The following is a 16,141-nucleotide window of genomic DNA, read 5'->3' on the forward strand; positions in this document are numbered from 1 at the left end:
CAAAGGGGAAGGGATGAAGAGGCAGGGGAAGAGTTATAAAAAATGAAGGGGAATCAAGTTCTTTGAACTTAAAAAATTACTTTTATTTTAGGAACCAATAAAATTATGGCAAATATTTACAAATAATTATCTCACATAAAGGTTACATAAAATCAATTGTTCACAAGTAACAGCCACTCTCATGAAGACACACAGATATTGAAACTACGCCAATCTTATTGCATGTTTCTTCTACTAATCTAAAAGAAAGGTGTTGCAGTCAACCATTTAACTTAGAATAAAATCACAAATTCCAGTACTGACAAGAAAAAATGAAAAAGCAAACAAAAAAGAAAAAAAGAAAAAAGAAAATAAAAATCCATCCCCATTTGTCCCACAATGCACCCCCCACCCCCATCCCCACAATTCCCACCCACCCCATCCCTCCTTGCCCACAAAAGAAAAATATGTTCCACATCTTTGGCAAATTGGCACTGCTGTAATTACATTCAAATATTATTACACACAAAAGCAACACACAACACTAAGAAAAAAACCACCAAATTTCAAGTCAGTTCTTTTCTACTAGAAAAAAAGAATACAAAACATACACATTTTAAAGAAGCATTGTTTTTAATCTGTTGGAGATAGATTTGTCTCCTGTTTTCAAAGGCAATTCAATTGTGTTTCTATAGTATTTTTTTGTTGTTGAGTTTTTGTACTTTTTTATTTTTTTATTTTATTTTATTTTATTTTTTACAAGTAAGCTTCTATGCAGGCATCACAAACTTTGGCGGATACAATAGATATGTTTTTTTTTTTTTTCTTTGAAGCTGGAAGTCCCTAAGACAAAGTGAACTGTCTCTAAGAAAGGGGAAAAAAAGACACATTTTCCTGGCAATGAGCTCCATTTGCAACAATGCATTTTTGTAAATCCAGAATGTACAAAGGCCACTAGAAATGAAAACAAAACAAAACCAAAGCAAACCAGGACAGTGTCTTTCAATACAAGACTGAGCAAAGTGAAAGCAAGATTTTAATCTCCCACTGTCTGTTTTCTGGGTTGAGACAAACATAGGAGGACCAAGTGGGAGAATCCAATGAGGCAGCAGGCTCTGCCAGAAAGGTACATTCATGATGGAAACAGACAAACAAGCATTATTGTACATATCCAGGGAAGGGTCCTGCCACCCACCTCCTATTAGGTGCCATTAATGGAACACATCAGTATATGTTTTCAGAGAAAGAATAGCTGAGGAGCCAAAGCAAAAATCTGGTAAGTGGGCCAGCAAAGTATTATAACTTTTTTGTGTTTCTAGGTTCCAACATGTCTTGGATGGTGTATGTCATTTTATGTTTGTGTGCCAAGTTCTATTAACTCAAGGAGTAAAAAATGATACTAAACAGCTTTGATCTTTTTATGCTACATTTTAAAATGGACGTGGAGGTTTTTTTTTTTTTTTTTTTTTTTTTTTTTTAGCTTTATAGCAATTAATTGGCTATTGATTGGCTGGAATGTTCAACTTTCCACTTCCCCAAATACAATAAAATAGTTTCATTAAAATGTATTCATGCTTGAAAATAAGAGACCCATTAAATGGTTTCCTTTCTGTTCCACTCCAAGGGAAATGCACAGTTTGTAAATCAAAAATCTATCATATGAAATCATTCATTCTTAATGGTACTTTCAGGAGAAGATGAGGGACATGGCAGAAAGTGTGGCAATTATTTCAACAAGAGAGACCCAATATTCTGTGGCCACAGCCATTAACACACAGGACTGATTCATCCTTCCAAGGCACCTGATTTCAAATGGCATTAACGGAACAGATGCTTGTTTTCTCTACCCATGGAGGGAATGTGGCACCTCTCCCTGCTTCTTCACCCCCATTCCAGGTTTGTTTCTGACTTTGTTTTAAGATTTTACTCTGCTATGTTGTACATGATACCTATTAATCAGGCACTTAAGAAAACAGACATCAAAAGTAGTAAGATGGATTAAATAATGCCTTTTCTCTCGCATACATCCACACATTTGCATCCCCACACAGAAAGAAATAAGTTACTGGTGACCTACTTGTATAGTTCTCTAATTAATTTGGGGAGGTTACTCATAATAGTAACTTCATTTAAAAAAATTTTAAATAGCATTTAGGAAAGAGATATAGGAAAGAAAGGAAATTTAGAGAGAGGAATTTTTTGTATTTTTCCCCCAATTATGGGATATACTAAATTCATTCCAAGTGAAATCTGACCTCATCTATGAAATCTCAACTATGAAAAATCATTTCAAATTTAATCACATCGTGTATATGTATGCATGCAAGCATGTGTGTGTATGGACTTGTAACGCCAGTCTTTTCAAATTGCATGTTTGTTAGGAGATTTAGAAGTCACCTGTACTCCTCAGGGCTCATAGCTTTAAATCCTTCCTCTGCACATTAACCCCCATGGGAACTGAATCCATGAAGCACTCGCCAAGCCTTGCAAGACTGGATGACAGTGGGGGAGCACGAGAGATCAATATTGTAGCTTCATCATGAATATGCAGAAGGAAAACCTCAGGTACTAAGGACAACAGTCTGAAGTACCAGTGGTGATAGGTGTACATATCACAGGCTAAAAGTCATGGCCCAACTGTCCAACTTTCTAATTATTCATTTTCTAGGGTTTTTTTTTAAATGCACTTTTGCTTCAAAATCTTTAAGGCCTACTTAAGCAGACCAAAATGTGCAAAATAAAACAAATTCTCAATGACTATGGGAGAGGGGGAGAGTTATGTACCTAGAAAATATGAAGTTATAGCCTTATCAGTCAGTGACATATCCAAGTTAATTGGGCCTGCCTATTTTCAAAGGTTATAATAGGTTGGTCTTGCCAAATCACTTCAAGTAATCCAAAAACCCATTTCCCTCAGAAAAACCCAATGTATTCACCTCAATTTCATATCTAATGTATGGTCATAAGCATCTTTCCATGTCTTGTTTCATGTATGATTTATTTTTAAGATATTAGATTTGATTCTTACATGCAAAATATTTTCTGTAGCATGTTAGTCAAAGATTATATAAATTTTGAATAAAATGTCTTGCTGAATATGGGTTTAGACCCATCATATACCAGAAAATGGATTAACAAAAGCCCAGTAAAGCACACTTGTATAAATGTTTTGATAAAAGGAGTTCTCTCTTGGAGTACACCCTTTATCTAAATTATCTTTTTCTGTAAATCTCCAATGGCATGAGTTTCTTTCCTGAACCAATGGGTTTCTTCTAGCTTCTTTCTGTACCTCTATTTGTCTTTTCAGAAATAAATATTTATGGGTTTTCCCAATTTGCTATGTGGGAGCTTGTAGGATATCTTTTGAATCCAGCACCCCCAGGTTCCCTGCCTGATGCTTGTAATTCCAATGTCTACAATCTCTCTTGACTTCAGAAAGGTTTGAGGGAAAAAGAATGCAGGTGAAGCTTACTGGACTGTGAGACAATGAAGACAAGGATTCTGGAACAGGATAATAAAGCAGTGGGAAAGGTTGGATGAAACCTCAAAAGAATTGGATATCCTTGGGATAAGCATCCAAACATTTCAGGGCTTATCGAAATCAAGCCGAGTCTCCAAAACTTCTGAAGCTTCCTCACCTCTCATGGGACAAGGATCAACACTCCCCCCAAAAGCACTATTCCTTCTGACTGTATGGCTCCCTCTGATTTCTTCTTTACAAAGTTTAGAGTCTAACTGGGGACTATTGGCTTAAGGGATAACACATATTCTCTTTAAGTTTCATGTTCATGGTGCCTTGAGAAGGAGAAATTTTAGGATTAAGAAGAGTCAAAGAGGGATTTAGGGACTACCTAATCTAGAAATTCTTAACCTGAGGTCTTGGGAATTAAAAAAAATCTTTCAATTGTTGCATTTCAACAGAATTGATTTCCTTTTTATTGTATACACTTAAAAACATTATTCTGAAAAAAGGCTTTACTAAACTGCCAAAGGAATGAAGAACACACAAAAAAGGTTAAGAATCCCTGGATTAGTTGAACCTCCTTTTATAGCTACATTATAGCAGGAAATGGAAGACAAGAGACTTGATAAGACTTGTGCAGTTATACAGTTAATAAGTAGCAGATCAGGAAGCACAAACAGCAAATTCAACTTTTGCTACACAAGGGGTTGTGGGATATTGATTTGCATCACAACTGTTCTAAACAGGTCTTAGGATGAGACAGCTAAGACTCCAAAATTAGAATAACAAAAATTTCCTTTGAAACAAGGTCTAGAATCAGAACTTGAGTTCCTGGAGATCCAAAGATTTTAAGTTCAGAATATCCTGCAAATATATGTGGCAGCCAAATGACATCTTGGCTTCTCATGCTTTGAACACTTCTAGAGCTCTCCTAATTTTTAAGGAGTTCTCTCGTACAGTTTCAGGAAGAGTCATCCTTGGAGAGTGAATTAAAGGAAAATCAAATGCAACTCATCTCTGACAAATACAGGCTATGTGACTATGGAAGTCACCACCTGTCAATGGTTAGATATTAAACAATCCTCTGTAAAGATTATAAATGATGTGAATTGTTCCATTTCTTAAACAAGAGAGGAGTTCCCCATCTCAATGAAATTGTAGATCCAGATCTGTTCCTCTACTGTCTCCAAAATGATCATTAGGATTAGAACCCTTGTAATCATTAATTACATATCAAAATGTGTTCAAAAGAACTTTGTTGTACAGTGAGAAGGAATGCTTTGTATGTCCCATCTATTCCAATGAGAAAACACAGGTATGCCCTTTCCAGATGCATAGGCTTATGCTGGACATCCTTGATATTTTTTTTTTCTCATTTTGTTACTTCATAGCTGATTGATACAAATGTAATCATAGAGCACAGTTAGCCAGCGCTATTGTCCAGTACAATCTGGCATTGTGTGATAGATTACAAACACAATTGTGTGATTATTACAAGGAATAATGCCATATTCTACTGACTGAAGCATATATGGCAAAGGCATCAATAGCAATGGTTTGGTAGCCTGTTCATTACCAAGTTAACAGATACATTCTGAAGAGAGTTACTTTTTACACATTCATAAAAGTGTCTTTGATCTTCTAATTCAGTTGTCCAAAATGTGTCCTGTGCTGCCATATATAATCAAGATAGGGAGGTGTGTCCATTTTATTTATATTCTAGAAATGGCCCATTGCACAGATAACATACTTTAATAGAATTTGCCTATAAGTATATTTACATCCATGGGATGAATCTTAATAATAATATCTATGGTACTTGTCTTCTTCATAATCATTGATGTCACAAAAGCAGTTTGTGGCCTTTTCTCAATGGTAAATTAGCCCCAGTTTTATGTTGATTGGGTCAAAGTTTTCAAGTACAATAACAGCCGTGTACTTTGCAATCTGATGCGGTCAGATCATTAAAAACAAATCAACATTCATACATAGTTTATTCATCTCTTTTTTGGGGGGGGGCAATGCAATTGAGCTTAAGTAACTTGATCAGGGTCACACAGCTAGTTAAGTGTCAAGTATCTCAAATCATATTTGAACTCAGGTCCATCTGACTCCAGGGCCAGTATTCATATTATCTTAATTACCTAATTAGATTGACTACCTACTTAATCAATAACTGGTCAGAGCAGCTGAATGTTAAAATCATCAAACATAATGGCACGATCTCTATATTTAGTTTACCTATATATGAATCCTTTGATTGAAATTGGCAACTTCAGTGCCATGATTTTCTAATTTTTGAATTGTACCAAATGCGTAACAGTTGTGAAATGGCAATATATCCTTATCCTATGAAATTAATAAGACACTTGCCTTGTCAGGGCAGCAATATAGATTTCAGCTCCTCTCAGTACAGTGACCTTGTCTTTTCAGTTAAGATCATAAATAATGAGATCTTTATAGCAGAGAAATTACATCCCTACAATGACCCAAGTACTGCCTATGTGGGGACTCTTTGTAAACATTAAACTGATATATAAACAAATACCACTCGCTTTATAATGTCTTTGATTTTGAATTTTGTGCTCCACAATAGTTTCTGCTGATCAGATATGTATAAGTAAACTGAAATAGTTTGAAATCTGCATTGATTTGGAATCTCATCTACTCTCTTATCTGTCCTCTTCTCCAGAAATCTGTTTCTCTGTGCTTCTAGGATGGTGGAAGAAAAAGGTGGAAGCCCTTGGCCCTCATATGAAAGCTAAGACATGGGGATGTACAGTGAAACTATTCCTTGATTAAAATAAATATTTCAATAGAGGAATCGTCTTCCTCCTTCATATTAAATTAGAAAGATTTTACAGTACTAGAAAATGAAATCAGAATGCAATGAGGCTTCATTTTCAGGAATTCAGTAGGCCCTCTTGGAAATAACATGTAAGGGTTTGAATTGATAATTGCCATTCACATACCTGTTCACATAATGATCCTTTCAACATGCCATATTAAACATTCAATCTTTGTCCCTTCATTTATGATTTGTTCAGATGGGTAACTAAGTGGTGCAGTGGATAGAATACTGGGCTTGGATTCAGGAAGTTTCATCTTCCTGGGTTCAAATTCCATCTCAAACACTCACTAGCTGTGTGATGCTGGACAAGTGATTTAACTCTGTTTGCCTCAGTTTCCTCATCTGTAAAATGAACTGGAGAAGGAAATGGGAAAGCATTCTAGTATCCTTATCAAGAAAATTCCAAGTGGGATGACAAAAACAATTGAACAACCAACACCATTGTTCAGAACAACCTTTTACTTTTCTCTGCCTATCTAAATTCTAGCCATCTTTCAAGACATGATTCAAGTCCCACAACCTCTGTGAAACCCTCTTTGCCCTATAGTCTACAGCGATTTCCTGACTCCCAAAGCACTTATTCCCTATACCCTATTTTGGTTTCTGAGCATAGTCTGCTTTGTATTTTTCTTTAAATACTTCATTCAGCATGTTTTTCTGTCTAGCTAAATAAGGACAGGGACCACCATATTTTTCTTTCTTCATATGATCTCTCCTTTCCCATGTCAGTGTCTATTATAGTACTAAGTACATAGGAATTTCTCAATAAATATTTACTGAATGAATTAAGGAACTAACTGATCCTAATTTGTCTTTCATTTAGCAGGGGTGAGAAGCACATGCATTCATTCATTTTATCAGACTCTCTGCTGACATTGTCCAAGATGATAATGCAATTCTAATTGATAATTGAGTAAAGCAAGTTGAACCTAGATATCCCTTTGGGGAAATAAAAAAGTACAGATTATGTGGGTTAAGAGTGTTGATGATGATTCAAATGTGCCTTAGCCATTCCTCTGAGTAGAAGTCTCTGATCACATCACTTCCCTGATCAATCACATTGAGTAATTTAACATTATCTACCAAGTTAAATCTGGGCATTCAAGACTCCCAGTAATTTAGTGTAATTTATCTTTCCAGCTTTCTCTCAGATAATCTGTACCATTCCACAACCTTTCTCACTTTTATGCATTGGCTTACACTGCTCCTTTAGTCTTAAAATGAGTTCCTTATCCCATCTCAACCTTATCTCCATTTGTTGAAATCCTTCCCTTTCTTTAAGATCTAGCATAGGTACCATGAAGAATCTTCCCTGATCCCTTCAGGAGGAAATGACCTCTCCCTCTTTGAATCACAGAACCTTGTTTGGACCTTGCCTACACATTGATCATAATCTAATTTGTATTTTATTTATATATGTACATGCCTTATCTCCCCATCAAGATTATAAATTCCTTGGGGGCAGGGACGGTGTCTTATTTTATTGTTGTATCTCTTAGCACCTAGTCTGGTGCTCCTGCACAGATTAGGTGCTTAAAAATGTTTGTTGAATTGAATTGTTGAAGCATTTTTGAGCTACTCATTTTTTGTTCTCTTTTTTCCTAAAGAGAATGGGACATTAAACAAAATATCATTTCTGCATTAATGGGCTTGTTTTCCTGGGGGTAGGAAGTTAACATACACCCCCCACCCCAGCCAATCAAATATTTTCTGACTCTAACAATATAATATTGGGGAAGAGATCTTGATTTCCAAAGAGTAGCTCGGGAAATCACCAAAAATTATGTTCTCCAAATTTCCATGATTTGGAAAACGTAATCTGTAATGTATGATGAATGGTGGGGCGAAGCCAAGTATGACTCAAGCTATTAACATGGCAGCTCATCATGCTGAGATTGTTTTCTTTCCTTTTTCTTTTTGAAAATCAGTGAGTTTTCACTTGCCTATTTAAATTTACATACAGCATGTCAGAAGCTGACTAAGAAATCCTTCCTTAAAGTTAGCACTGCTTGAAACTAGAAAAAATGTATTTCCAGTGTACTCAGGATGGTTACAAAGAAAGATGAATTGATAGAAAGCTGCAAAATGCCACAACCTGTCCAGGGGTTTTACTTGTCCTTGTGTTCCATGCCTCTAAACAGCATGTTCTCCTACCCAAGGCCTCTCCTATGGGATACTGCACAAACAAACAAAAAAAATCACTTCAGGCCAAAGGATGACCACAAAGAAAATACCACCTGGTTGGCTCAAGGTCGGTTAAAGCTTACTAAATTCTGACTCAGTGCACCAGTTTCAAAGCCCACTTGTCAATGCATTTTGAGCTTGCCATGTGTGAAAGCATTTACAGTGTATACTTAGCCACTCTCTTCGCAACACACACAAAAAGCAAGGCTTATTTACATCAATGTTGCTTTCAGTGGAAAAGAGCAATATTTCTTGACCAACCACCCCAAACAAAAGCCCAGGGTGAGTTAGGCTGATGATGCTGAGATGCCCACCTCAGGGTCTTCCAGGAAAAAAGCTCTGCCCAAGAATACATTTGTTCGACTCTTCCTTGGATGGACCTGGAGAAAACTGGAGGCGACTGGCCTGCTCCCAAGAATAGACTGTCCTGTGAACAGGGAGGAATGTCAGCATAACTGGTTTTCGGTTGGTTGGTTTTCTGAGACCCAGTCAACATGAGTAAAATCTCATTGATTTCCTCTTAGAAGCAAACAAACAAAACCCAACAACAATGAGAGAAGGGGGGGGGGGGAGCAAGAAAGCAAGAGAGAGGGAAAAAAACCAAACCACCAATCCCACATCAGTTTGCCCCTTGTAAAGAATAACATTTAGTTGAATCTGTGGAATCTTATTGGCTATTCTCTTGTCCTTCCTTGTGCAGTCTGGTTGGCATGGATATGTCTCAGTGATTCAGACGCCATAGTCCTGAATAATGTGTGTAGTAAGTGCTTGGATTTCTTCGCTCCTGGGGTCAATGGCGGTCATAGGCGGTGGCAGCTGCAGGAGGAGCTGCTCCTCTGGCAGCTGCGCTGTAATAGTAAGGGGAGCCTGGAAGAGAAAAGAGGCCATGAGGAAGGATTGTGCAAAAGGTCAGATGCCCAGGCAAGTAGGAGAGGTGGGAGGCAGCTGAGAGGTACTCTAAAGTGGGAGTGATGGACTGGGAGTTAGGACATCCTGAACTCAAGTCCAGCCTCAAATACTGTCTGACCTCCCAGGAATGTTGTGAGGATCAAATAAGACAATAATCATAAAGCATTTAGAACAATGCCTGGCACATAGTAAATGTTTGATAAATCATTATTTCCACCCTCCTTCACTCCCTCCTTTTCTCTTTCCTTCTCTCTTTCATTCCTTCCTTCCCTTCCTCCCTCTCTTTTTTATTTCTTTTTTTCCTTTCCTTCTTCCTCTCTTCTTCCCTTCTTCCTTTCCTTCTTCTCTCTCTCTTTTCTTCCTTCTTTTCCTTCCTACTTTCATTCTTTCCCTCTTTCCTCTATTCCTTCTTATTCTTAGTCAAGGCCTTCCATCTTCCTCCACTCAAACTCAGATACTCAAGGCAGCAGCAAAAAACAAAGGCTTTATAAAGAGGATTGAATTTTATACATCCACTAGAGCCATAACATGGCGCTATCCTGGGAGTCTATGTTGGGAGACTACGCTGGGAATTATTTAAGATAAAATATAAGATTCTTTAGTTACCTCTGTAACTAACACCCTTTGGATGAAGTCAAAAGCAACCTGTCTTAAATTGAATTTCACTTCAGAAAGAACAGTGCTTTAGCTAGTCTCCACTGTCAGTCCACTTAATTCCACCCACAGTAAATCAACACTAACTAGATGAGCTTATCCATCAACATACTCATTGCAAAGCTATCTCCCATCACAGAATACTCCACTGAGGGTAGTAATCTTAAGCTTCTTAATTCAATGATTTTATTTCATTATAGTATTGTCTTTGATTCTTTGGAATCTTAGGTCACTTTTTTTTTTTTCTCTTCACTGAACTAAAAGCAATTTAAAAAATTGATTTTCTGATGTTAATTTTGGTTTCTTCCACTTTTGTCCCATTCTGATGTTCCAATATGAAACAGAGGTAAGCCTGGATTGTCAAAGGCCAATAGATTGCAAACTATGGCAGATACAGAATGGGCCTAGAAAAAGACTCTGAGACATATTCTGGATATGCAGTCTGAGGACTCATCTTTGGATTCCAGTTATGGTCATGTGACTATGAGTGAGTCTAAACTCTAAGGCCTTAGTTTGCTCATCTGTAAAATGAGGGGGTTAGTCTAGATGTTCTCTAAGGTACCTTACAATTCTAAATCTATGCAAAAATTTCAAAAAACTCATCATTACAAGATTGGTTACTGGTTATATCTTTTGACCAATGAGAATGCTATCCTTGGCCACAGAAACTAATGAAACTGTCTACTGGGGCATTCAGAGATTGGTATCTATACAAGTAGAGAAAATATTCACATTGAAGAAAAAAAGATTCTTTAGAATGTTTTAATTTTATTACCAGTTTTACCTTTTTGACCCATAAACCAGTTTGGTTTTATTTGGCTTTTTTGCCTAGGCTATCAATGTTGGATTTGAATGACTACAGAAATTTGTTAAAATTGTCATTATTATTTGGAGATTCTAATTCATTCAGCTTTATTTCACACCTCTATGTGGAAAAGCACAATATAAAGCATTAAAATGATAATAATAATTCCATAGACTTCCTTTTCTATATAGCCTAAAAAGTCAATCCAATCCATGAGGCCCAGAGTGGTTGGTTCTCTGTGCTTTTTTTTTTTTTATTCCTATTATTATATTAGACACTAAACTACCTTTATCACTTGATGATAATGATCATGATAATAATGATGATAACAATAAATGATTTGTACTATCTGTAAATGGATAGAGCAGTCTAAATCGAAAATGAAAATTTTCTACACTAAAGAAATGTAGAAAATCATCAAAGGCAAATCTCATTTGTTTGGCTTTAAGAACATGGGAATCTGGTATATGCAGTATAGTGACCTTGGCTCAAATTTCAGATCTTATTAACCCATGCAACCCCTGGATTAGTCAATTGCCCTCAGTTTCCTCACTTATAAAATAACATAGTTGTACTAGAAAACCTCCATTGTCTCATTCAGCTCTAAGTCTTATCTTTGTTGAATGAATGCCTGCATGACAAAAGGCAGCTATTATTCTAGGCATTCTTCTGACCAGAAAAGAGGAGATAGTTGCAAAAGTAGAAATGACCGTGCAAAAGTAGAAAAGTAAATAGTGACAGCAACTGTGAGAAGTGACCCAAGTGATTTTAGAATTTGTGAAAGCAAAAGGGACCTTTTTTCCCTCCCTCCCTCCCTGCCTTTCTCCCTCTCTCCCCCCTCCCCTTCTCTCTCACTTTCTTCCTCCCTCCTCCTTTCTTTCCTCCCTCTGTCCTTTTCTTCTTTCCTTCCTCTCTCCTTTTCTTCTTTCCTTCCTTGATTTCAGGACAATAAAAGTATCACAGTTTAATATTCTAGTTCAGGTTCATGAAGGATGGGGGTACTCTTAAGGAAAATATTAAAATCCATCTAACAAACATTTTCAAATGACTATTATGTGCAGGAAATTAGGTTAGGAGTCTACTAGGTATAAGGGATTAGGCTAGATATAGGGGATTCAAAGACCCAAATTAAATAATCCCTGGTACTGATGACCTTATGTCCTACTAAAGTGATACAATGTGTGCACAGATAAAAATCTGGAAATTCAAAAAGATAAATCTGAGGAAAAATAAAGGTAAAAGGCATTTAAAGAGATGGAAATAGAAGCAGAGGAAATTCATTAACCAACCAAGAGACAGAAGCAGAGGCAGGGTATTGAGGACAAATAAAAAAAGATGTCATGGTCATAAAAGAACAGTGCTAGCAATTTTGACACCCAGGGCAAATTTTGCAAAATGTGTCTAGAGCAAGTGACAGAAACTATAACCTTATATAAACTGTTTAACAGAAATTTGGCTGAGTGGAGGGAAGAGAAACAGAAACAAGACCTCATGTGGAAAAGACAGATACCGGGGTATACTGTGAAGCCACTACTGTGGCAGTTTAATGCCCAGGACAGTGATAGGGAAAGTGTCGAGGTGCTCACCTGGAGTATGGCTTCCAGAAGGAAGAAGTTTTTTATCTGCATTTTAATTAATTATTTTTGCTGGCTAGATATTAAATATAATTTGTTTCTATGCTTCAGAAGGAATATAATGTCAATGACTATAAACTTCAACTCACTGGAAAAAACTCTAGTTTCTAGTTGCTTCACCTTAGTCATAATTTTGTGGAAGAAAAACATAAAAAATTCTCAAATCCCAAACAAGATGCCTGTATGACTCATTAAGGACAAGAAAAAACTTTTCATTCTATGTTGGGGATAAGAAAATAAAGAATGGATAATGCTACTAAATAGCAAAGACAAAGAGAAAGTGGAATTATCCAAATTCTATTGTGATTTTTCATGATATACTTATAAATGGTAGAGAGATGTTGAGTAGAGTTCTTCTACAAACTAAAAAGATTGACATCACTGAAAGATTAAAAACTAGTTGGTTAAAAGATCAAAGCCTAAGGATATTGATTAGTAGATCAGCGTCAGCCTCTAGGGAGGTTCTGTTACAGAACCACAGACTTTATCCTTTGTCTTGTTCTAATAGCCATTTAAAAACATCAGTGACTTAAATGAAGGCATACAAGATACAAGAAAAATAAGGCATGCTTTTTAATTATATTGATTATTTATTTTCTGTGTATCTATTTATTTACATATGGTCTTCTCTAATAAAAAGTAAGCTCCTTTAAGGCAGGAGCGGTTCTTCTGTGTTTTCTTTGTATCCCTAGCACTTAACTATGTTTTTTGGTATGTAGTAAGCTTTTAATAAATAATAAATAAGCTTCTAATAAAATAAAATAAATAAATAACTGATTATAATCAGTGATGAGATGCAGAAAATGAGAATAAAATCTAGTATAACATGATAAGATTTATAACTTAAATAATAGAGGTTTTAAGAGGGGAAGTATGAAGGGAGCATAAAAAAGGGGCATGCTAGAGGCAGATCAGACCAATTTAGGAGATTGTTAAATTGGATATTGGATAGCTAAGGTATTGGATAGCTAGGTGGTAAATGCTAGAACTGAAGTTAAGTAGACTCCCTTTTCTGAGTTCAAATTCAGCCTCAGATACTTAATAACTGGATCACAGAAAGTCACTTAACCCTGATTGTTGCCATCCTCCTCCCCCCCAAAAAAAGACTATTGAAATAGTCCAGATAAGAAGTGACAAGGATCTGAACAAGAATAATACCTGTATAATTAGAGGAAGAAAACGGACATAAAACATCATGAAAGTAGGAATGAGTTTTGGCAATTTATGGAATTGAGATGAGAGAAATATTAATGATGGCAGCATGAGGCTGAATATAACTAATTAAAATGGTAGTCTTTATCAGAAATAAGGAAGTTTCTCCAATGGAAGGATTTTAAGGAAAAGATAATGTAACGAAATCTGCCATCCAAATCACAGCCCAAAGACGCTTGTTTATTCTGTAAGACTCACTCTGTCCTACTCAAAATGAAAAGGTGAGGATGTATCATTACTGGAGAGTCACTCAGAGCCTATACACTGAGGGGCACCTGCAATGGCCATAACATGATCTGGGGGAGAAAAGATAGGTAAGTTGGGTGAGGGAAGGGCAGAGGATTTTCCCAATGGCACTTAGAGATCTGTTCCTATGAGTATCATTACCTTGAGAAACTGATGCCCAAACAGAAATGGGAAAGATTGGGAGATATGGATAGATATGGTTATATTGGAAATAAATATCCAATTGCCTATTTTAGTGAGAGCATAATGTGACTTCAATTTCCACCCTCTGATTGGTTAATCACATAAAGTTGAGCTATAGTCCCTTTAGGTTCAAGATATAGCCTTCCTGGTATCCAGCCTCCAACTTCCAACACACACTTGCATGCACAAACATACACACACACTGCACATTTTCCACAACACTGTTATAGATAAATAAAAATTTAAGACAATTTCACAGGCTAAAATATTGAACTTTAACAGGAAAAAATGAAGTCAATATAATATTCAGCTTGACTATTATCTGATCACCTGTCAGGAATGCTCTAGAAGTAAGGATGGAATGAAGGTCCTGCATGGATTAAGAAGTTTAACTAGGTGATCCCCATTTACTTCTTGGATTCCATTGTTCTTCTCTCACCCCACTCATCAAAGATAAAGGTGACAGATGCATGGGGTAATTCAGGGTGAAGAAGATATTCTTCTAAATTTTCTAGTTAGTATAATTCCCTTTTCTTATATGAAAATTAGAAATCAGAAGAGTACCTGTTCTAGTTAGGTAATTTTCTTCATTCTCCACTTACTCCCCAAATTAATGGATGGTTTCATTTCAAGTGAGTATAGACATTATAAATACTACCTTGAAGACTGCCATTTCCTAGTAACCTCTTTCATTCATTTGAATCCAATTCTAATATCCTAGCTCAGACATGAATAATATTTTTACCCACATACATTGCCTTCATTTTAAAAAAATGATAGCATTGAGTAATAATTAAGAAGTGCCCATGTGAACATGTTTAAAGACCTTACTAAAACACATCAGGTAAGTGGAGTGGGAGGCAACATGCGATAGCAAAAACAGAACTGGATTTGGAGTCAGAATTTTGGGTTCAAATTCTGGATCTAACAATTACTAAATGGGAGACATTGGACAAGTCATCTTCTCTGGAATAAGAGTTAGGCCAGATAATCCCTCAAGTCCTTCCTATCTCTAAATCTGTGCTTCTGTGATCTTGGTTCCTACCATAATAGATGACATTTATATGATGCTTTAAGGTTGACCAAGTGCTCTGTATACATTATCTTATTTGAATTTCACAATAATCCTATGAAGTAGGTATTATAGATATTGTTGTATCTATTTTACAGATAGGAAAACTGAGAGTGAAATTAGTTAAGTGACTTGCCCAGGGTATGTAGCAAAATTTAAACCCAAAACCTCCTGACTACCAGACCTCCATCCTATCCACTCTGCCAGGTTGCCTCAAACCTCTACAAAGGGAATGAAGATTTAAATACAAAAAGAAAAAGCACAAGGACAATTACAAATCTCTGCAAGATTCCTATCCAAGTGAAAACAACACTTTTTGTGGAGATGTGTCAATATTGCTCATAGTAAAAAAGCAAATGACTCGCAGAGCCCAAAGATGATTGAAGAAGGGCAAAAAATTCTGTTACAATGATGAAGGAAGTCAGGAAGCAAACATTTATGATATGCCCCAGGATTATATTAAGTGCTTTATGAATAACTCACTTGATCTTCACAACTACTCTGGGAACTATGAGTTACTATTATTTCATTTTCCAACTGAAGAAACTAAGAGACAGAAGTTAAGTAACTTGCTCAGTGTCACAGTATTAGTATCTGAGGCAGAATTTGAACTCAGTTCTTCCTGACTCCAGGGTCTTCTACTAGGAGATGGTTTAATGAAACCTATGAACCAGTAATAGTGAAGTGAGCTGAATTAGGAAAACAATGTAAGTAAATACAGTACAATAAAAGTAAATATCTTGGAATGATTTAAGAACTCTGATCAATTCAGTAACAAACCATAATTCCATGGGACTTGTAATGAAACAAAATACCCACAATGCATGTAGGGATTGAGAAATAGATTTTATAAGATGTGACCAATGTGGGTTTTTATTTTATTTGACAATGTATCTTTGTTACAAGGATTTTGTTTTTTATTGTTTTAATGAAGTGGGGGAAAAACAAT

General features: G+C 36.2%; 1 protein-coding gene across 3 annotated transcripts in view; it reads right to left on the reverse strand.

Moving 5' to 3' along the window:
* Positions 1–427: 427 nt before the first annotated feature.
* PAX5 (paired box 5) overlaps positions 428–16,141 on the reverse strand; it is a 333,546-nt gene continuing 317,832 nt past the window's right edge. For all 3 annotated transcript variants that reach the window (XM_074281761.1, XM_074281759.1, XM_074281760.1), the window contains exon 10: positions 428–9,344. In XM_074281761.1, the coding sequence (XP_074137862.1) occupies positions 9,268–9,344 (77 nt within the window). In that variant the 3' untranslated portion in view covers positions 428–9,267. The remainder of the gene's footprint in view (positions 9,345–16,141) is intronic.

This window comes from Sminthopsis crassicaudata, chromosome 1 (genome assembly GCF_048593235.1).
Source record: "Sminthopsis crassicaudata isolate SCR6 chromosome 1, ASM4859323v1, whole genome shotgun sequence".
Lineage (NCBI taxonomy): Eukaryota > Metazoa > Chordata > Mammalia > Dasyuromorphia > Dasyuridae > Sminthopsis > Sminthopsis crassicaudata.